This window comes from Panthera uncia (genome assembly GCF_023721935.1).
Source record: "Panthera uncia isolate 11264 chromosome A1 unlocalized genomic scaffold, Puncia_PCG_1.0 HiC_scaffold_17, whole genome shotgun sequence".
NCBI classification, from domain to species: Eukaryota; Metazoa; Chordata; class Mammalia; order Carnivora; family Felidae; genus Panthera; species Panthera uncia.
Window position 1 is genome coordinate 21,728,758 of NW_026057577.1, and position 24,051 is coordinate 21,752,808.

Consider the following 24,051-nt stretch of genomic DNA (forward strand, 5'->3'; position numbering starts at 1 on the left):
TAAGGGATCCAAACCCCGAAGTGATTCGGATCATTAGACTGCCGAAGTCCTACATGTACTTCCTGCCAGAGCAGTAAGAGGAGTAAGTAAGAATACGCGCTAACCAGGGTCCACAAATACATCCAGGGAGAGATGTAACAACTGCCTGGGAGAAAATGGCTCTTGCCTTTAGACAAGCAAAGGAAAGAAGGAGCAGTGGTGCAGATGAGCTATGACAGTGAGCAGAATGCCATTACCACCTCTGCAATCCTGCATCAGGAAAGAAGCCTTAGTTAGGACGTGGCCAGGTGGGATCTTCTGTCTGGGGTCTATGGGTCCCAGGTAAAGAATATCATCACAAGCTGGGGGTAGTCTGTGCCAAAACTACTGCTAGCCTGTAAACCAATCCGTTTCTGTGTATGCACCCCTCTTAGACAAGCAGTGTGACCGTTAGCACTGGTTCTAGATGCAAACAGGCCACGGCTTGAGCACAAAACCACTGCTTCTGGCCCACTTTGAATGTGTTTTCCAGAAATGATGAATATGTGGTGATTCCTCAGGAATACTCATGCCTGGATCTGATTTGTGAAATGTTGTGAGGGGTTACTGTGGCTTTGTAATTGAGTTTTTTTTTTTTTTTTTTTTTTCCTTTGGGAAGTTAACTGTTCTTCCCGCAGCCATTGTGGTTGCCTAGCAACAGGAAACAGTAGAGCAGTAACAGGGATTCTGAAACTAAGGCATGGAGATAGTTGATGTCTGTCCCACGAACAGGGTATCCCAGTGACCCTGACGAGATGGGAGAATGTTACAGCAAGAAATCTGTGGCCCCAGGGTATGAAACCCCAGGGAGAAGCAGGTGAGTTCCCAGCTCCTTCTGTCCCAAAGAATTCTTGGAAATTTCTAGATAGAGTGGACCTTACCCAGTGCTTCAAAGGAAACCTTTCTTTAAAGCCTGGGGAAAAATATCAAACAGTCTTTTCACCTGTTCCAGGGAAATGACCCCTTTCTTTGAATGGTGCTTTCATAGGGCAGGGTCTGACACACAATAGTTGTTCAATAAATATTTGTTGAATGAATAAAATGTCCCTTACTTGCTCTTCTCAGAATCACATACGCACCACAACCATTTTATTGGCATTGAAGGGAAAGGCTGAGAACCGCTGTAATGAAATGTCACCTTCACTGCTCCCTTGCCAGGAGATATCCACAAAAGAAGCTAGGTCATTCCAATGCTCCTCAAATAAAAACCCAAACCAACTCTGGCAACACATATGGAAGTAAAATTTACCTTTATAACTGATCTACAGTTAATCACTGGAAAATCTGCATGTTGGGACATTACTCATTTTCCCTTCAGATATAGAAATACCTTGTCAATTAGCATTTTCTTTTAAGCCTAGCATAGGAGATGACCACACCTCCTCTGAAGAAAGAGGTGGACTGTGGAGCATGGTGTCCTGTGATATGTACACATGTAACTGTAGTACTGCTTAGGCTTTAAAATGTATTTTTATTGCATGAAAGGTGTGGGTCTTGTTTTTATTTGTTTTTAACCTTGGGTCTATGGACCACAGATGCTGTGGGATATTCACAAATCCCCCCAAACTTCATGTGAAATGTTTTTTCTAGGTGCAGAAGTTCTGTGACCTTCAAAAGATGAACAATCTTTGGGAGGAGGGAGTCTTTTGTCTGCTAAAGAAAATGAAATTTATCAAACACCTATGTTCTTTTAATTTCCCTGAACACAGCACCTAAAGAGACAATATGTCAATGTGCTGACAATAGGAGAGGTGAACATAATGTTACCGACTGAAGAGAAAATGCCCTATGATTAACAACTTTGAAATGAACAGCCAAGTGTACAACCAGCAGGGAAACCAAGTGAAAAGCAGGACTTTGCTCTCACTGCAAATTATCATTGGTGTTTTTGTTCTCCTGGTATATGGAACTGAGTGTTCTGTGCAAGTAGAGAGCAGGGCTTTGATGTAGGACACAGCTGAGGACATGCTACCTTGGTTAACCCTTAGATGGGTTCAGTCCAGCTTCTTCACTTCTAAGCAGGAGCAAAATGGTCACATGTGCCTGGTCGTCTGCCCTACTTCTCTCTTCCCTCTTCTTCTCAGGCCCTTGGGGGAAATCCTGTCTATACTTTATAGACATCAAATGGGAATTTGCTTCTCTGCTTGTCTGAGAAAAGAAGGTTAGGCCTTGGATGCAATTAACCCAGGGACTAAAAAAAGGCATTTTCCCAGGAAATTCTTCCCCATAAGATTCGGCTGCTCAATAGCTGTTTCCAAACCAGTTTTATCAACATCTGTTCATCACACGGACTAAGTGGTAACTGATTACTACTCCAACACAAACAAACAAACAGTGTACAAAGTTTGGACAACAGATAGATATTTCACTTAAAGGAAGGAAATACTTAACTTCTTATCAATTACTAAGAAAAAAAATTACTGTAAAGCCGAAATGTCATATTAATACTCCCTGCTGATAGAAATTTAAAGAATTTTCTCAGTTTTTCCATGAACCCTGAAGTAAAACAAAACCAGTGCAATAAAAACAAGCTTCATAAATACATTTGTTAATTCTAATTTGTTTTCTCTCAAGGCTAATAGGCTTTCTAAAGCTTTTTTTCTCCTGAATTATGTTATAAACATGACTTGTGCTGTGTATGCCGAGTAGCTATGGTTACTCTGAGGCCATGACTCATGACCTTTAAATATTATTGTCAGGCAGCCAAAGCTCCTTCACTTTTAAATCAGTAGTTTTGCTTCAGGCATTATTAAAAGAAGGTGGTTTCACTTGAACATTTGTTGTACATCTGAAGATGCACTTAAGGGTACTGCACCCACAATGTTTTGTTTGTTTGTTTGTTTGTTTTTGTTTTTGTTTTTGTTATTTTTTTGGCTTCATTCCATGACCAACTATTAATTTCTTGCTTGGTATATCATTGGGTGAATGAAAATAAACAAGGATATTCCTTGTCCTCTAGGAGATGTCACTGAGATGTACAAAAACATAGGTAGACAAATAATTATTTACATGATTAAATGGCATCAGGGTTTGAAGAGACAGATATCCAAATACTGCTTGTGGACACAGGGGCAAGAAACAGTTTTGATTGGTAGGATCAAAGAAGCGTCAGGAAGAGCCAGAATTTGAGTCATGGAATGAAGAACAGGTAAGATTTTCACAAACAGAGAAGAGAGTAAGAGCATTTCTTGTCTGAGGAAACAACCAACGAAAAGGATAAACATATATTCTGGAAGTATTGAGCAGTACAGTTTGATGAAAGTGGCATTTTTGCAAGATCCACTGATAGATGATAAAATTAGATGGTAAGAGGGGGCAGTTTATTAAGGTCCTTCAAAACCATTTGTTGGTTTGCCCGGCAATATGATGGCAAAACTTTGTTTTCCATTTCATGATAAAGAGATACTGTCAAGTACAAAGCACCAAAATACTGGTTTTTGCTGATTAGATATGATGTGAGAAGAGCAATTACATCTCTCAAAACCCCAGTGTGTCCTTCCACTGAGTGGGAATCTAATTAACTTTGCTCAATTGTCACTGATTACTTCACGAACATTTTAAATGGTTTTATATGGTTTTGAAAAGTGAGAGACCTGCACAATAACATGGAAAAAAATAACACATTCGCGAGGGAGAGAGTAGGACAGAAAATAATAAAAGTACCCTAGGATTTTAAAGTAAGGCTTATTGGTTGACAGCAGAAGAACAAGACTTATTAAGACTAGATATTTACTAAATCATCCATGGATTCATTCATTCATAAATAAATATTTATGGACCATTCTAGTCTTGTTCAAGATGCTAAAGACAGGGTAACAAACTAGAAAAAAATTCTCTATCTTCAAGACTTTGTACTTTCAAGTGGGAGGAGGCACAATAAATATAATAAACAAACAAGTTCCACAGGATGGTAGAAGGTGGTGAGTACAGCAAAGAAAAATTAAACAAGGTGATGAGGATGGAGAGAAGGTGGAGGTCAATTTTAAAGGAGGCACATATGGGAGGCCTCAGCGAGAAAGCATATTTGCACAAAGACAAGAAGGGAGTGGAAAAGAGCCAAGCAGGCAAGTATGGAGTACGTGTTCCTGGCAGAAGGACTTGAAATGGGAGCCTAGATGAGAAGGTTGAGGAACAGCAAGTAAGCCAGCATCACTGACTGAGGAGAGTATCAGATGAATTCAGAGAGGCAAAGGTGGACTTGTATGGGAAGGGGAAGGAGGGAGTAGGAAGTCCTACAGTACATGGGAAGGGTGGTTTGGTGAGACCTGTAGGGCCTCATACACCATTGTACAGGTTTTGGCTTTTATTCTGAATGAAATGAGATCCCATACTTTGAGCAGAGGAGTGAAATGATATTCGTTATTGTAGGTGTACTGAAAATAGCATGTAGACAGTACCATCTTGGAGGTTCATGCAATAATCCAGGCAAGAGCTGATAGTAGCTTGAGGCTTGAACTAGGGTGTTAAGAGAAGATGGTAAGAGTTAGTCGGATACTGGATATAGTTTGATTGTAGAGCCAAGAGTGTCCTGTTAAAATTGCTTATGGGATCTGACACAGAAAGAGAGTCAAGGTGTCAGCCTGAGCAAGTGGAAGGATATTGTCATCATCAACTAAGATGGGGAAGAGTGTGAGCAGAAGATTGGGGGTAAGAATTAGGAGGTAGGTTTGAAAATGTTGAAACTTGAGATATCTATTAGGCATCCAGTGGAGATGTCAAGAAAGCAATTACACGAATGAATCTCGAATTCGAGGGAGAAGTGTGGAAATGTGTCCTTGGCAGTGATCGGCATATTGATGAACTTAAAGCCATGAGGATGGGTGACATCAACAATGGAGCAGATATGGGGAGAGGAGAGAGGAAGCCTGGGAACATGCCAAAAGTGAGAGCTCAGAGAGAGACAAAGAACCATTGAAGCAAACTGAGAAGTAGCAGCAAGTGGGACAGGAAGAAAACTTGGGACCTTAGGAAGCCAAGTGAAAAGAGCATGTCAAGGAGGAAGTGATGAATCATGTCAAAAGCTGTCATGTAATGTGAAATGTGACAAATGATCATAGCAGTAACAGCGATGTGGAGATCGCTGATGAACTAAGTGCAATTTATGTGGGTGGTACTTAGGAGAATGTGAATGGAGCTGCAAGGAGGGAAGGAATTAGAGACAATGAGGATATAGCTTCGTTATAAAGGGGTCAGAGTAATCAAGCAGAAAGAAAAGGGTTAAGAGACCTCAAGATGCAATAAATAACAGCATGTTTGCAAACTACTGGAAATGATCCCAGAAAGAGAGATTGATTGAGGAACAGTGTAGGAGACAAAGAATTCCCCAAGTCTGCTGTTTCCACAGGACGGTATGCTTTCTTCCACTTTTTCTTTTTCTTTTATTAGTTGAAAGAAGAGATTTTGCAGGTTTTCAGAACAGACTGTACTGTTCAGACTGCTTATTCTCAAGAGAACCTTTAAAGGCTATTTTATCTTCTTTGAGTGAAGTTTACATTCCATAGTTTTGATTTCCTTTAGAAATGTTCAGAAATTGACATTTGGAGGAAATACTTTAGAACAATTATCTTCAATGTCACAGTGTAGGGATCTATTTGATGTGGGGTGTATATGTGTGTGTACAACTGTGTGCACTTCTGAAATAAAATTTTGGAATTCTAAACTCTTATTTTATTTCAGCACCACATCTGCAAGTTCAGAGTCAAATACACAACAAAGACACAGGACACTGGTAAGAAATGAAGTTTGCAGAAATTCTTTCTTGTTTCTTTGTTTTAAGCATTACAGTTAACGAAACTTTAACTTCCCTAATGAATGTTGAGATTTTCCTGACATAGTTTTGTTTTCACATTTCATTAGTAAAGATCTTAAAAACAAAACATGGAGTGTTCTTTATCTTGTAGAATGAGGCAAAGTGGGTAGAGTGCCAGCTAAGTGATATTACTGGGCAGTAGGGAAGTTAGGTGAGCAATGGTGTGGCCCCCCAATATCATGAACATCGTGGTTACCTCAGAGTATTCGCTTATACAGGAGGAAATTCTGGTATTCAAACAAGGTACAGATTGGGTAAATCACATTATTCGGTTTATTTAGGCTAAGGGTTAAATCACAGTCTTTTCCAGATATTTCTAATTCACACCTTTACAAATCAGCAAATGACAGACCTAGCTCTGACCCTTGAGGTCTTGTCTCTTCTATGAGCTCTGTTACACCCTGGGATAGTCAGGTCCTTTTTACCTGAGCCTCAGTTAGTACCTGCACAAGCCTCGGGTAGCCAAAGTACAGGCTGTTGAGAAATGTTGAGGTTGGGTGATGGGGACATGGGAGTTCATTACACTAGTCCTCCACTTTTATGCTAATTTGAGGATTTCCCCTAAAGGAAAAATAAGCTGTGTACTCCTGATTCAGTTTTAGTAAGGGGATCCCCTAGACTCTACCATAGATGTTTCTAGAACAATTCTGAAACCCAGACAAGAACCAAGTCATTTAAAGTCTCAGGATCTTATTTTTAATCCATGAAATGAGGATGATGAACTTTAATAGTCTACCTCAAATAAGACGTTTGGGATATGAAAATGGTGGGTGAAGTCACACAAGTAAATGGAAATATAGTTATTCGGTAATAACAGCATTCAAATGGGCTCCCCTATGGGCTAGGGACCTCACTCTTTGGTTTCTCTATTTCTTTCTGGATTCAACAGTTCTCCTCTACCACTCCCATCCCATCTCAGCATCCCCAGCTAAGAACAAATGATCTAATGAACTGTATATCCAGAATCTCACTCCTGCAGTTATTTTTGTTCGAAAACATTAACATCTCTTTTATTTTATTTTATTTTTTATTTTTTAAAATGTACATCCAAATTAGTTAGCATATAGTGAAACAACGATTTCAGGAGTAGATTCCTTAATGCCCCTTATCCATTTAGCCCATGCCATCCCTCCTCCCACAACCCCTCCAGCAACCCTCAGTTTGTTCTCCATAGTTATGAGTCTCTTCTGTTTTGTCCCTCCGTTTTTATATTATTTTTAACATCTCTTTTCTAAGTGACATTCATTTAACCTGATTCCCGACAGACTGAACTTGTCTCTCAAATCCATAATTATTTTCAGCAGGAGGGGTTTTGTTAAAGAAATAGAAGTCAAGGGAGACCAATCTAGAGTGGTAGAATATGAACTTTATTAAAAATCTTCTTTCTGAGTGTAGTTGTTATTTAATCTTATATTGTGTGTTTTCAGCTAGCAAAAAAAAAAAAAAAGCCTAATAATGAAGTTTTTTAAATGTATATATTGGAACTATTTATAATTCTGTTGCCCACAGAGAAAGTATCCCTCACTGGCACCGTATAAAAACATTTTTTTCTCTGCTTGGAACCCTTGGGTTAGCAGTTAAATTGCAGTTTTGGAGAGACTTCAGCTCACCAATCTCTGTTTACTGCCTTTCCCTCTAACAAGGCTAATCAATTAGCACCCTAGAGGTAACCCTCTAGTTGGCTGCATATGACACTGAAAAGGACAAGGTGCCAATTACCACATTTAGGATTTCTGTTCAGGGCTCCCAATTAGCTTCCTGGAGTTCAGAATCTACTTCTTTCAATTTACATTTAATACAGTTGGGATCCCCAGGGTTGAAAGTAGTTGGTTCTGCTGTGTTCTGCTGTGTTTTTACATTTCTAAAAGAATACATTCAGCTGAAGGAGGTTAGAATTAGGGACCTCAAGGCCATAAGATATCCGCAGTTAGTGCTGTCTCCTCATCAGACAATCCCTTTCAAATCTCGGAACTCTTGGACGGTCACTCAGCAGAACTGACTCTGCTATGTATCATGAGGAACCAAACTGCAAGTAGATCTCAGATGCCTCTTTAAAATTTATTTTGATGTTTATTTTTGAGAGAGAGAGACAGACAGACAGAGCACGAGTGGGGGAGGGGCAGAGAGAGAGGGAGACACAGAATCAGAAGCAGGCTGAACCAGGCTCTGAGCTGTCAGCACAGAGCCAGATGCGGGGCTTGAACTCACAAACTGTGAGATCATGGCCTGAGCTGAAGCTGGAGGCTTAACCGACTGAGCTAGCCGGGTACCCCATCAGAAGCCTCTTTTAAAATAGTTGCAGTTTGCTGTAACAGAAGAGAAGGAAATTGAAGGATGAAACCTGTTTAATTCTGTGAAGATATCTTGGCCACCCAAACGCAATGAAACCTGTGCTACCTATCTGAAAATGGTGGTTCCCTATTCGCCTTTACTACACTGTTCTCTGCGCCTTTAATTTTTGAACTCTTCTGGTAAACTGCATCCTTAGAGTATCAACTGGCCTTTGTTTATTCATCTCTGTGTCCCCAGGATAGAGTCTCTGCTGCCAAAATAGCACTCAGTCATTACTGTCTGAGTCCATTGGACTGAACAAATGGACTGAGCCCCAGGCATGGTATTAGGTGATGGACAGATGCTATCCCTCCGATTCCTACAGCACCAGATGGCCATGGTTTTCAGAATCATCACTATCATATTGATACCTTTCTTCTTATTATTAACACTTGAGAAATTAAGAAATTGAGATTTGGGGAGGTTGAGAAAGTTTTCAGATGTTGAATGACCAATGAATCTGTGTTCACCAGATAGAGGGAACATTATGGGATAATACAGTGTTATTTTCTTTAGATCCCCATCTCAGGTGCGAGGCTGTCCCTGTTTATCTGCACCTTATTCTTTTGGGCCCGTTGGAGGATTAGAATGTTATTTAAACTGTTGCCTTTGCTGCATTTTAAGATCTTCTGGCAGAGAACAGCTAGTGCATATAAATAACCTCATTTGAAACTGTTTAGGAAATAGAAATTATATTGAAAGGAGGCTTGACCTGAGCCAGATACCTGGCTCCGAATTTCTCCCTCTGAACTATTCCTGACCCACTGTGACACACAGAAATGAATTATGTAAAACATATGATGTCAGTGGTTATGTGGAGGGGCACATCCACAAGTGAGGGTGTGGGTATGAATTCATTAATGCTGGAATATGTATGAAGTATTTCACTCATTGTGCAAAACTAAGCTTATTAGAAAACCTCAGAAACCATTTGGCTTTCAAGTAGTAATTTAGCGATGACTTCATTAAAGAATCATTATTCTAGGTGCCGAAACTATGAAAGCACTTTTTTATTTTTAATTGGTGAGGTCAAATTCATAGCACACTACAGAGAACGTCAGCTTTCCAAAACTAACTTAAAGGAGCTGAAATATTTTGCATCTGATAAATGGAGAAAGGCAAGCTATGCCTTAAATTGTGCCAAACTGTATAAATTCTGTTTTTCTTTTAGTACTTGGTATGATATAGTATTATGTTCACAGGAAGCATGTATTTGGTCTCATTATGATATTTCTAAATTTTTATATTCTAAAATGGCTTTCAGAAAATCCTTCCCATTGCGGAGAAAACGTTCAAATTATTTGTTAATATATCACGTGTGTTTGCAATGAACATTTCAAGTTATTTAAAGGAAATCTTCCTATTTATTCTGAGAATAAGATCAATATAGAACTGCATCTCTATGTATATTTAAATATAAAGATTTGTGGATGTTCTAGAAAATGGAGTATTTAGGTATTTATTTTTCCTACTTTAATAGGTGAGAAATGATGTGTCAAAATTTTTGTTTTGGATTTCTTTCTTTCCTCTTCTTTCTCTTCCTCTCTTTCTTCCTTCTCTCTTCCTTTGCTTGCTTTTCTTTCTTTCTTTCTTTCTTTCTTTCTTTCTTTCTTTCTTTCTTTCTTGTCTTTTACTGAAACGCACTTGACAAATTGGAAATGTACAAGTTGAATTTGACATACACATACAAACCAGTCAAGAAAATGAAACTACCCATCACCCTCAGGAGTTTCTCAGGCTCCTCTCTAATCCCTCCCACCCACTTCTCCACACCTGCCTATATACCATTCTCAAGGAAGCACTGATATGCCTTATGCCACTGTCTATAATTTTGCATTTCCTTGAGCTTTATGTAAATGGAGTATGTGATATATTAATGCAGTTCTATATTGGTCTCATGATAAGAATAAATAGGAAGATTTCCTTTAAATCACTTGAAATGTTGATTTAAAGCATGAGTGATATATTAACATATCATACAGTATGTACCCCCTTTTACTGGCTTCCTTTACTTAGCAAAATTATTTTGAAATTCATCCATGTTGTAGTCTGTATCAATAATTCATTTTTATTGAATAGGACCTCACTGTATTGAACCCATCAGTTTGTCTATCCCTCTACCTGTTGACTGACATTTAGGTTATTTCCAGTGTTTGACTCTTACAAATAAAGCTGCTTTAAACATTCATGAACAAGTCTTTGTGTGGACCTATGCTTTCTTTTCTCTTGGGTGAATACCTAAGAGTGAAGTGATTGAATCATATGATAATTTAACTTTCTTAAAAACTGTCAAACAGTTTTTCCAAAGTGATAGCATCATTTTACATTTCCACCAGCAGTGTGTGAGAGTTTTAGTTGACCCACATTCTCTCCAACCTTGGTAGGGTCAGTCTTTTAAGTCTTAGCCTTTCTAATGTAGTAGTAGTATCTCAGTGTGGTTTTAATTTGCATTTCCTTAATAGCTAATGGTGTCGAGTACCTTTTCATGTACTTATTTGCCATCTTTATGTCTTGTTTGGTGAAGGATCTACTGAAATCTTTAGTTTGTGTTTAAGTTCTTTTGTTTCTTATTATTGGATTAGAGCTCTTGATGTATTCTAGAGATAAGAAATTTTTCAGATATATGTTTTGAAACTATTTTCTCCAGCCTGTGGTTACTCTTAATCTTACGTGTCTTTAGAAGGGCAGGAGTTATTAATTTTTATGAAGTCTAATTTATCACTTGGTATTCTCATGGCTCATGCGTTCGCTATCTAAAAATTCTTTGCCCAAGGTCACAAATATTTTCTCCTGTTTTCTTCCTACAGTCTTAAAGTTTTAGGTTTTACATTTAGATCTAGGCTTTATTTTGAGTTCATCATGCCTTGATGATGACTCAAAGGTTGAGTCTCTCTCAAGGAATCTCCCTCAGCTAAAGGAGCTCCAAGGCTCTAAGGCCTTCCATCTTCATGTGATCAACATTATGCAATGAATGGTTGTGTCAGGGCCTCAGGACCAAGTCCCCTTCTTTAGACAGAGGACAATTCTGAAAGGCCAGACCCCATCCACAGCCCCCATAGAATTTCTGAGGCTGCTGTTGCATTCTGCATCTCTTTTCCTTTAGAGGTGTTGCTCCCAAGAGCCACCTCCAGTAAGCTGCTCCCCAGGGGCCCTAACCTAAAAAGTCAAAATAGGTCTAAGGGAACGAATAAGGTTTTGCAAATGGAAACTCATAAGAAATGCAAAACAGCTACTGTGCTGTCACTAAGGGCACAGCAAAAGATGTGAAGAGAAACTGTCACTGTGACTCTGATACCCCTTCAGAGAAGTCTTTCTTCATATAAAAGATTTAATGAATGTATGTTTGCAGACTTTAAGGAAACAAAAGTTTGCATTTAATAAAGTACGATGTTGTCTATTTAGTCCATCTACAAAATTGGCTTTTTCCCACAAAAGAACACAAATAGTAAAGAAATTGAATGTTTATTTCTAGCAATATCTGCTAGTTATCTAGATGGTATCTAACATGACTCTGCAAGAGTGATGCTATCTCCCAGATGCTGGGATGTGAGATGTTAGTTGGAGTGTTTAGCCATTGTTCAACCTCTCGTATAGCTTCTTTCATGTTGACATCTTGCAATAAATGAGGGGCCGATCCATATCATGCTCTCCTGCTCCCATCCCCACTCTGTCCCTGGGCAATCAACTCTAGTTCATCTAACCTAAATCTATAGCCTAAATTCTATCACAGAAGCAACTTCAACAGGGATTTTGGGTCTAGCAATGCAGAGAATGATGGTAATCATCATAGACCCATAACTGGTGAAAAAGGTATTTTTTCCTTTGGTTATTATCAAGAAAGATCAAAACTTCATTTTATTTGATGATCATTAAAATGTATGCATGTTATCAGTTGCAGTGGGCAAATGGCTTATTATTTTGTTTAGGTGAAGAATTTACTTCTTCACAACACTCTATTTGTCATAGTTATTAAGAGACCCTCTGGATGGAAGCTTCCCTCGGAATGCATTTCTTCAGTCTGGGCGGGCAGCAATGCAAGGAGGGGTAAATTGGAGTTTAGATGCACTACTTCCACTCCCATGCCATTAAGTCAAAGAAGACACAAGGCTTAAAACAGCTTCAAAAGCTGAGGAAGTAAAATCACATCATGAGCCTAGAAGAAGTTTCAAAAATGTTTTTTTTTTTTTTAATTTTTTTTCAACGTTTTTTATTTATTTTTGGGACAGAGAGAGAGACAGAGCATGAATGGGGGAGGGGCAGAGAGAGAGGGAGACACAGAATCGGAAACAGGCTCCAGGCTCCGAGCCATCAGCCCAGAGCCTGACGCGGGGCTCGAACTCACGGACCGCGAGATCGTGACCTGGCTGAAGTCGGACGCTTAACCGACTGCGCCACCCAGGCGCCCCTCAAAAATGTTTTTTGATGGACAAAAATTAGAGCACTATAAAACCAGATGTGAAAGAAAAAAGAATATGGGAGCCTGCGTGGCTCAGTGAGTTAAGCATCTGACTTCGGCTCAGGTCATGATCTAGCAGTTCATGGGTTCGAGCCCCACCTCGGGCCCTGTGCTGACAGCTCAGAGCCTGGAGCCTGCTTCGGATTCTGTGTCTCCCTCTCTCTGCCCCTCCCCAACTCGCACTCTGTCTCTGTCTCTCAAAAATGAATAAACATTAAAAAATAAAAAAATAAAAAAAAAAGAATTAAACCTAAGAAAATAAAAAGAAATGCTAGAGATAGATGCAAAAGAAAACATTAGTTCTAGAATTTCTTATTTTAATAATAAGCTCTATTTAACTTGAGAACAGAGGCCACAAAAAAGATGTTAGTAGTTCAAAATGAGGTTGGCCAAAGAACTAGGAAGTGTTCTTTAGAAAATGATCCTTCACAAGCAATTGGGCAGGATGACCTATTTCATTTTAATTTCTATGATAGAGTAAATGTATAAGAAACAAAAGGTCCTGTTTTCACATGCAAATGTGCTCCTTTGGTTTTTATAAATGTCAGCAGGCAAAGAAATTCAGAAAACATGTGGCACTGAAACAGATTGTTTACAGATAGGATGTTTTTCAGAATTTCCCCAAGAGGCATCAGTGGCGCAAAGGGCCTCTATAAACTAAAGCATTTGAATGTCTGCAAATTTGTTTCATCAAATGCCCATGACATTTTTTTTTTCCCTCCACTTGGCTCCTTTAAATGGCAAAAACTTTCAAACAACAGGCATTATTTGGGAAAAGCACGCCAATTTGTGCTGTGTAGTGCTGACACATTTTATTTTCTGTGAGGGTGGAAATGTTGAGACGTTTGCATGTGTGGCAAGAAGGAAGTTGTGAAATACCAAAAGGGGGCAGAAGTTAAATGTATATATATTTAAATAGATACAAATTAAGTACATATACTTAATTTGCTTCCAGGTTTACTCTGCATTAATATTCTATATAAACTCAAGTTTCACGTAAAATTTGCTCAACTTCCAAAACCTGAATGTTTAGATCAAAGGAAGACAGGCAAGGGGAAGTGTATTTTGGGACCATCTAATCAATGAGTCTGACTTTGAGAACACACTTCAGTTGCTGCAGTCTGAAGAAAAATACTTTTCAAAACTTCAGATTTTCCCCAAGAGAGAATATCCTCCTAAAGGGCTAGGACAGCTACTCAATCTAGCCTTTCCCAAAGAAGTATGTCTCCTTGAGACAGGGAGAGGGATCCAGGAGGAAGAAGCACAAAGGATTCAGGATCTTGGGGATTAAGTTTGGCCTCTGGCTGCCCTCAATCTCGTCAGGCAGATTAGATAACATTGGTTTAATTTGTTTTGATAACTGACATTTGCGGCTGGGAATAATAGCCCCAGGGCGTCATGTCAATAGCAGAGCTGTTTGTGTTAGATCAAGTATCAGAGTCAATTGGTTCTTTGAAAATATGTCTAATAATGTGAACCAATGTGATGTGTTATCTGTACTTAATGAGGCTTGGAGAAATCAAATATTTCTCCAAGTTTTGATTAGAGTTCGTTTCTTCAAAAAGTTGACTCTCTCCTTGGACAAATTTATGCATAATATGCAAAAATGAGAAGCTAATTTAGACTCAGAAAATTCTTTACCTTGTAAGAAAACTTACCACTTACCACTATTTCAATCCATTTATGAAGCATTTATAAATATTCAGAGTAAGTAACAGAAAATATTTGTCACATCTATTACAACATCCTTAAAATATTAAGGTCACATATAAATCAATGAGGAAAAAATTAGCCTTTAAAAAGAAATTGGACAAAGGACACATATCAAAATTTACAAAAGTCTTAAGACATACAGATATCTAATAAGCTGTCCAAACTTACAAATGTCAAATAATATGTCCAAATAATAGAAGACAAAGTAAAAATTTTAAAACTTAGATATCATATTTTATCTCTAAGTGTGACAGATACAAAGAGTATTTAGGAGGAAGGGGTCCAAGGTGGAGGCATAGGAATATCCTGAATTCAGGCCCTCCCAAAGACACCCAATCTATAGCTACATATGGATCATTTCCCTCTGAAAAGATGTGAAAACTAGATGAACTGCTTTCTATAACAAAGCATCAAAGGACCACATGATGTGGGTAGGAGAGGCAGAAACAGTCCCCGAACCCCTAGCCACAAACACAATAGGGAAGAATCTCACCAGACAGGAACATCTCCTAGAAGAGCAAGGTATTTGTGCCCCTCTTTGGGCACCCCAGCCCCTGGGATCTGCACTGGAAAGATGAGCTCCCAGTATATGTGGCTTGAAAAACCAACAGGGCAGATGTCCAGGAGTCCCAAAACGCCATGGGAAACTGAGGTTCTGCTTTTGGAGAGCTCACATGTGGTCTCACTCACCCCAAGACCCAATGAAAATATAGCTTGAAAAGTACCTAGCCTCTATCTGAGACAGATTCACTTGCTGACCTAGGGGCACTGGCTGGAGGGGTAGGGGATGGCTGGGACGTCCCTCAGCGATGGAGGCACTGGGGACACCACTGTTGCACTTACCACATGCCCCGCTAGTGCAGGTGCATTCTCCTATGCCCAGTGGTATAGGCAAGGGTGAGCAGTTGGGACATTTGCTGAGGCCGGAAAGCACAGTTGGTTGCAGGCTCCCTGACCTCTAGCTGGAGTAGCAAGCACAAAAAGTTGTACCGTTCTCTTATTCCCAGCCTAAAGCTAGCACACTCTCACAGACAAGGCACTCTCTTGCTGTATTGCTGAAGCCCATAAATGCATGCAGTTAAGACATTTTCCCACTGCCTTTCTGAAGCCCTGTCTACTACGCTTTCGAGCAGCCATGCTAAAGCCAGAGAGTATGTGCAGTTCAGACAGGGGACACCTCTTGATCACCTGGGGCACATGAAGACTGATGCTCCAGAGCTCCAAGGGACTGTAACAATCAGAAAGGCAGTGCTTGTCAGACACCATCCTCAGGGCACGGTACAAACAGCAGGTTGAAAGACAGTCCCAGTCGTCCCTGAAAAATGCCTATTTTCTTACTCTGGAGCTTCAGCCTGAAGAATAGGTTTCAAGTTTCTCATCTAGAGCTAAGGAGGTATATCCAGGGAATTTAAGCAAGGGGACACCATCCTTGGGTATCCCCTTGGCCTCACTACAGCTTGATAAGACTTCTCAGAAAGGGACTTAAATGCTTGTCTGGAGGCCTGAGTTTTGCAACTCTTGTCCAGGGGACACCTTTAGACCTCCTGGTCTGGAAGCCAGCAGAGTTTACAATTGCAGTCCCACAGGACTGTATATACTCGTATACTTTAAAACCTGCTGCTGAAGGGTCTGACTTCCAATCAACCCGAAACTAGGTGCTAAATAAGATTCCTCCCCTTGGATCACTGACAGGTCTTCATACACACCTAACGTTGGGGGTATGTCAAGAATAAATCAGGCAGTTAAGAGAATCAAAAGGTTCAAGAGACAACCAAGAGCTCGACAAGGTTGAAGGAGAAGGATCATCACCTTCACAGGGTCACCCCTTCAAGGCTGAGACATGTAGCTGTTTTGCATCATACATAGAAATAAACACAAAGAGTAGGAGTGATTGGGTGGCTCAGTTAGTTAAGCGTCAGAATCTTGGTTTCAGCTCAGGATCATGATCTCATGGGGTTTGAGCCTGATGTTGGGCTCCATGCTGACAGGGCAGAGCCTGCTTGGGATTCTCTCTCATCTTCTATCTCTGCCCCTCCCCTGCTCACTCTATCTCTCAAAATAAATAAATAAATAAACATTAAAAAAAGAAACAAAAGGGTCAAACAAAATGAAGAAACAGGGAAATATGTTCCAAACAAAAGAAAAAGACCTTAATGAGAAGTAATCCACCTGATAAGGAATTCAAAGTAATGGTCATAAAGATGCTCACTGAACTCAGGAAAAGAATGGATGAATGCAGTGAGAGCTTCAACAAAGAAATAGAAAACAGAGAGTACCAAATAGAAGTCACAGACCTGAAGAACACAATAATTGAATGGGAAAATACACTAGAGGAATTTGATAGCAGACTGGATAAAGGAGAAGAATGGATTAGTAAGCTATAAGAGAGGGTAGTGGACCTCACCTAAACAAAGCACCAAAAAGACAAAAGAATTTTAAAAAATTAAAATAATTTAAGGTACCTTCACAACAACATAAAGAATAGCATTCCATTATACAGGTCCCAGAAGGAGAAGAGAGAAAGGGACAGAAAACTTATTTGAAGAAATAAATGACAGATGAAAACTTCCTTAAGCTAAGGAAGGAAACAGACATCAAGGTCCAGGAATTCCAGAGAGTTTCAGATGAAATGAACCCAAAGAGAGCCACACCAAAACACATTAAAATAAAAATGTCAACAGTTAAAGATGAAGACAGAATCTGAAAAAGCGTCAAGAGAAAAGGAAAATCCTATAAGGCTATCAGCAATTTTCTCAGCAGAAACTTTGCAAGCCAGAAGGAAATGGCTTATGACATCAAAGTGATGGGAAAACAAACAAACAAACAAAAAAAAACTCCTCACCAAAAATATTCTACCCAGCAAAGCTATTATTCATATCTGACGAAGAAATAGTTTTTTCCAACAGGCAAAAGGTAAAGGAGTTCATCATTATTAAACTGGCCTTGCAAGAAGTATTCAAGGGTCTACTGTAAGCTAAAAAGAAAAGGCATTAATTAAAAACAAGAAAACATACAAAAGTGAAAAATCTCACTAGAAAAGGTAATATAGTGTCAAGGTAGTAGACTAACCACTTATAAAGCTGCTAAGAAGATTAAAACAAAAGTAGTAAAATTAATGAAAATTATAATTAGTTAAGCATTACATAAAAGAAAAAGCTGTGAAAAGTGACATCAAAAACATAAAATGTGGAGGAAGCAATAATATAAAGTTTTGGGATGTGCTTAAAATTAAATTGCTACTAATTTAAAATACACTGTTAGATACATAGGATGACATATGCGACACAGTAACCAAAAAGCAAAAACTTATTTGTAAATCCACGAAAGAAAATGAAAACAGAATCTAAAATAACACTAAAAATGTTATCAAACCAGAAGGGAAGAGAGAGAGAAAGAAGAAAGGAACACAGAGGAACTACAAAAACAGCCAGAAAACAACTGACAAAATGGCAGTAAGTACATATCTATCAATAACTACTTTAAATGTAAATGGACTAAATTCTCTAATCAAAAGACATAGAGGGGTTGAATGGGCAAATAACAAGACACATTTGTGTACTGCCTACAAGAGATTCACTTAAGACACAGAGAAACTGAAAATGAAGGGATGAAAAAATATATGTTGTGTTAATAAAAAAAGAAGGAAATCTGGTGTAGCTATACTCATATCAGACTAAGGAGACTTTTTAAAAGACTTTAATAAAAGACAAAGACAGGCACTGCATAATGATAAATGGGTCAATTCAGTAAGAACATATAACATTTATGAATATATATACACCCAACATAGAAACACCAAAAAATATAAAGCAAATATTAACAGATCTAAAAGGAAAAATTTCCAGCAACACAATAATAGTAGGGGGTTTTAACACCCCACTTACATCAATGGATGGACCATCCAGACAGAAAATCAACAATAAACATCAGCCTTAAATGGTACATTAGACCAGATGGACTTAATATATAAATGTATAAAACAGTCCATCCAAAAGTAACAGGATACACATTTTTCTCAAGTGTACAAGGAACGTTTTCAGGATAGATCACATTTTAGGCCATAAAATAATTCTCAATAAATTCAAAAGGACTGAAATCATATCAAGAATTTTTTTTTTCATACCACAATGGCATGAACCTAGAAATCAATTATAAGAAAACTGGAATAACTACAAATACACGGGTATTAAACAACATGTTACTGAACAACTACCAGGTCATAGAAAAAAATCAAAGGATAAATAAAAAAAACTACCTAGAGACAAATTAACACCAAAATCTGTGGGATAAAGCAAAAGCAGTTCTAAGAGGGAAGTGCATAGCAATACAATACAGGCCTACCTCAAGAAACAAAAGAAATCTCAAATTAACAATTTAATTTTATACCTAAAACAACTAGGAAAAGAAGAAGAAACAAACTCCAAAGTTAGTAGAAGGAAGAAAATAATAAAGATCAGAATGGAAATAAATGAAATGGATACTAAAATGATAATAGAAAAGACTAATTAAACTAAGAGCTAGTTCTTTGAAAAGACAAACAAAGATGACAATCTACCTAGACTCACCAAGAAGAATTGAGAGATGGCTCAAATACATAAAATAAGAGATAAAGGAGAAGTTACAACTGATACCACAGAAATACAAAGAACATAAAGAGACTACTATGAACAATTAAATGCCAACAAATTAGACAACCTAGAACAAATGGATAAATTCCTAGAAAGTTACAATCTTTCGTGACTGAATCATAAAGAAATAGAAAATGTGAAGAGGCCAATTACTAGTAAGGAGAGTGAATCCATAATCAAAAACCTCCCCAAAACAAAAGTCCAGGACCAGAGGGCATCACTAGTGAGTTCTACTGATCATTCAAAGATTTAATACCTATCCGTTCTCAAACTCTCCAAAAAATTGAAGAGGCGGGAGAGCCTCCAAACTCCTTTTAGCAGGCCAGGATCACCCCAATACCCAAACCAGAGATTACACACACACACACACATACACACACACATTATAGGCCACTATCCCTGATAAACATAGATACAAAAATCCTTAGCAAAATTTTAGCAAAACAAATTCAGCAATACATTAAAAGTATCATACATCATAATCAAGTGAGATTTATTCTAGCTAGGGATGCAAGAATGGTTCCAATCCACAAACCAATTTGAATAAAAGATAACAAAATGAAAGATAAAAATCATATGATCATCTCAATAGATGCAGAAAAAGCATTTGACAAAATTCAACATTCATTTATGATAAAATTCTCTATGAAGTGGATATGGAGAATGTACCTTAACATAATAAAGGTCATTTATGACAAACCCATAGCTCACATCATACTCAACAGTAAAAAGCTGAAAGCTTTTCCTTTAAGATTAGGAACAAGACAAGGATGGCCACATTCCCAAAGTTACTCACAGAATATTGAAAGTCTTAGCCACAATAATAAGGCACAAAAAAGAAATAAAAGCTATGCAGATTGAAAAGGACTAAGTAAAACTATTTGTGGATGACATGATACACCCAAAGAGTCAACCAAAAAACTGTTAGAACCAGTAAATGAATTTAGTAAAGTTGCAGGATACCAAGTTAATACATAGAAATGTGCTGCATTTCTACATACTAATAATGAACTATCAGACAGAGAAATCAAGAAAACAATCTGATTTACAATCATATCAAAAAGAGTAAAATAGCTAGGAATAAATTTAACCAAAGAAGTGAAAGATTTTTACACTAAAAGCTGTAAGACACTGATGAAAAATTGAATATGACACAAAAAAATGGACATATTTCACGCTCACGGATTGGAAGAATTAATATTGTTAAAATGTTCCTACTACTCAAAGCAATCTATAGATTCAATGCAATCAAAATTACAATGACTTTTTTCACAGAACTAGAACAAAAAATTCTAAAATTTGTATGGAACCACAAAAGACCCCAAAAGGCCAAAACCATATTAAGAAAGCAGAACAAAGCTGGAGGTATTATGCTCCCTGATTTTACACTGTTCCACAAAAACACAGTAATCAAAACAGTATGGTAATGGCATAAAAACAGACACAGAGATGAATGGAACAGAATAGCAAGCCCTGAAATAATCCATATAAATATGGTTAGTTTATTTATAACAAAGAAGCCAGAATATAAAATGGGGAAAAGACAGTCTCTTCAATATATGGTATTGGGAAAAGTGGACAGTTATATGCAAAAGAATGAAACTGGGCTCTTATCTTACACAAAATACAAAAATCAACTCAAGGTAGATTAAACATTTAAATCTAAGTCCTAAAACCTCAAAACTTCTAGGAGAAATAAAGCGGGTAAGCTCCTTGCTATCATTCTTAGTGATTTTTTGGGGATCTGACTCCAAAGGCAAAGGAAATAAAAGCAAAAAATAAATAAACGGGATTACATCAAACTAGAAATCTGCACAAGAAGACAAAATAAAAAGGCAACCTACTGAGGAGGAAAAGATATTTGTGAAGTGTGTATCTGATAAGGTTTTAATATCCAAAATATGTAAAGAACTCATAAGACTCAATTACAAAATAACTGATTAATAAATGGACAGAGAACGTGAATAAATATTTCTCCAAAGAAGAACAGAAACGCCCAATAGGCACATGATGATCATTAATCATCAGGGAAATGCAAATCAAAACCACAATGCAATATCATCTAATACCTGTTAGAATAGTTATTATAAAAAAGATAAAAACATCTGTTGCAGAGGATGGGGAGAAAAGGGAACTCTTGTGCTCTGTGTATGGGAACGTAAATAGGTGTGGCCACTATAGAAAATAGTATGAAGGTCTTAAAAAAAATTACAAACAGAGGTGCCATATGATCCAACAATTCCGCTATTGGGTATCTATCCACAGAAAATGAAAACACTAAATCAAAAAGATATAAACCACCTCCATGTTCAATGCAGCATTATTTGTAACAGCCAAGATATGGAAACAACCTAAGTGTCTATCAACAGATGAATGGATAAAGAAAATGTGGTACATATACCCAATGGAATATTACTGAGCCATTAAAAAGAATGAAATCTTGCCATTTGGGCAACGTGGATGGATCTCAAGACCATTATTCTAAGTGAAGTAAGTCAGGCAGAGAAAGACAAGTACCATTTGATTTCACTTATCTATGGGACCCAAAAAACAATCAAAACAGGACCCAGACTCGTAGATAAAGAGAACAGATTGGTGGTTGCCATAGGGGATGAGGGCTGGGTGGTAGGTAAAATGGGTGAAGAAGATTAATAAGTACGAGATTCCAGTTACAAAATAGATAAGTTATGGGGATGTAATGTACAGCATGGGGAATACAGTCAATAACATTGTATTAACTTTGTAAGGTGACAGATGGTGACTAGATTTATTGTGCTGACCAGCTGACAATGTATATAAATGTCAAATCACTTTATTGTACACATGAAACTAATATAATATCATATGTCAATTAAACCTCATAAAAAGTATTGAAGATGTCATTATTGGCAAAGTTGTAAGAAGACTATGATTCTCATATACTCTTGGGGGGAGTGTTAATTTTGGAGATGTAATCAGAAATATGTATCAAGTATATACTTCTTAAAATCCAGTACCACTTCTATCAGTTATATTAAGAAAATAAAAAACAAATCCATAAAGATGTATAAATATGCTTAGTACAGGGTTCTCTAATAGCAGGGAAAACTATATGCACACAGTAAAATTTATTGTGACCTTGAAATACGTGGTCTTTTTAAAATTAGAAATTATGGAATATGGGGGCACCTGGCTGGCTCAGTCAATAGAGCATGTGACTCTTGTTTACAGGGTCGTGAGTTCAAGCCACATGTTGGCTGTAGAGCTTACTTAAAAAATATATGGAATATAACATCTATCATTGTTCAAGTATAGATTATACCTAGGACATAGTGTTAATTGCAAAAGATTCCAAATTAACCATGTCTAACCGTGTATAGTGTGAATCGATATTTTACACATTGTGCATATTACAGGTATACACACAAGTCCAGAAAGTAATGCACCAAAAAAAAAAAAAAAAAAAAAAAGGAAAGGAATGTGCCAAATGTGGTCTTCATCTGCTTGGGCTGTCATAACAAAATACCACAGGCTGGGTGGCTTAAACAACATTCATCTCACTGTTGTGGAGGCTGAGAAGTCAGAGACAGGTGCCAGCATGGTTAGATCCTGGCTTTGGAGATCATGGCCTCGTGGCTGTATTCTCCTACTGTTGGGGTGGGGAGAGGGAAGAGGGCAGGGGGAGAGAAGGGAAGGAAGGAGAGGAGAGGGAGAGAGAAAAGGTACAAGAGGGACAGAGTATTCTGCTTTCTTCTTTTAAAGAGACTAATCCCATCATGAGGACTTCACCCTGATGACTATGTCTAAATCCTTTGACTTCCCACAGGCCCCACCTATTAACACTATCACACTGGAAGTGAGTACTTCCACTTATGAATTTGGGCAGGGGACACTTTCAATCCACAACATGCAGCAATCTCTGGGTTGTAAGAATCTAGATAATTTTCACTTTACTTTTATACCTTTTCTAATGTCTGAAGTTTTAGAACATAATATATAAAAAATCCATGGCAGAAATGATCTCAATACATGTCTTTTCTCCTTTCTTCTTTCTTATTCCATAAAATTGAACTCTACTTTCTCTCTCCTCCTTTTCTCACCCTCTATCACATGGTGAGCTCCTGCAGGAGGGAATTTGATTAACTCATCTTTATCCCTTGGGATTGAGCTCTGGGTTCTACATAAAAGGAGCTCAATAAATATGTGAAAGATTCTCATGTGTTTGTTATTGAATAACTGGACATATAGTTTCTTTTTCACTCAGGGAAGAAAATGTTCCTGAATCATACACTTAATGCAAAGGAAAATTAAATTGTATGATATTTTTAAACTAAATGTGGTTCAGAAACATTCTTTGGAAAGGAGTAAGCTCTGTTTTGCTTCCCTCAAATGCCTAAGGAAAATGCTATAAATTCTAGAACAGCCCGCTTTCCCTAGGGGCTATTTCTACTTGGAATCTTCCTTAAAATAGAAATATCTAGGTCCACGGTGACTATATTCTGAATCCTATTAATTTTTCTCCTTCTGAATAAAACAGCATTTGGGATTTTTGCTTTCAGATGTGTTCTGACATTCTTTTCTGATGATCATGTCTCTGAAAATCCAGAAAAAATCCTCCCATAATAACTTTCTTTGTGACTACTTAACATGTAATGCTGAGATCCAAATGGTCCAATCTCAAAACTAATTTGTGGTTTAAAAGAAGCAGTCTAGTACCCACAAGGTAACTTTCAAATTATTCAGGTTCCTAACCTTTAGTATACAAGGAAAATAGTCATCATCATTTACCATCTGGATCAAATAAACCCAACTAAATTTTTTTACTTTTAAAGTCATTTTTTAATATTTATTTACTTTTTGAGAGAGAGAGAGACAGAGTACAAGCTAGGGAGGGGCAGAGAGAGAGGGAGACACAGAATCTGAAGCAGGCTCCAGGCTTTGAACTGTCAGCACAGATCCTGAGTTCAAACTCACCAACTGAGAGATCATGACCTGAACCGAAATCTGAGGCCCAACTGACTGAGCCACCCAGGTGCCCCTAAAGTCATTTTTTGAATAATTTACTGAAGAATAAAGGAATACTTTAAAAACTCATTAAAATTTTTGATAAAAATTGG

At 37.8% G+C, this 24,051-nt stretch overlaps 1 protein-coding gene across 2 annotated transcripts in view; it reads left to right on the top strand.

Annotated features, from left to right (window-relative positions):
* The first annotated feature begins 677 nt into the window (after positions 1-677).
* Positions 678-24,051, top strand: part of CCDC192 (coiled-coil domain containing 192) — a 205,565-nt gene continuing 182,191 nt past the window's right edge. Inside the window, exons 1-2 of one of the 2 annotated variants that reach the window (XM_049648457.1) lie at positions 678-835; positions 5,695-5,746. In XM_049648457.1, the coding sequence (XP_049504414.1) occupies positions 732-835; positions 5,695-5,746 (156 nt within the window). In that variant the 5' untranslated portion in view covers positions 678-731. The remainder of the gene's footprint in view (positions 836-5,694; positions 5,747-24,051) is intronic. The other variant, XM_049648458.1, reaches the window with a different exon arrangement.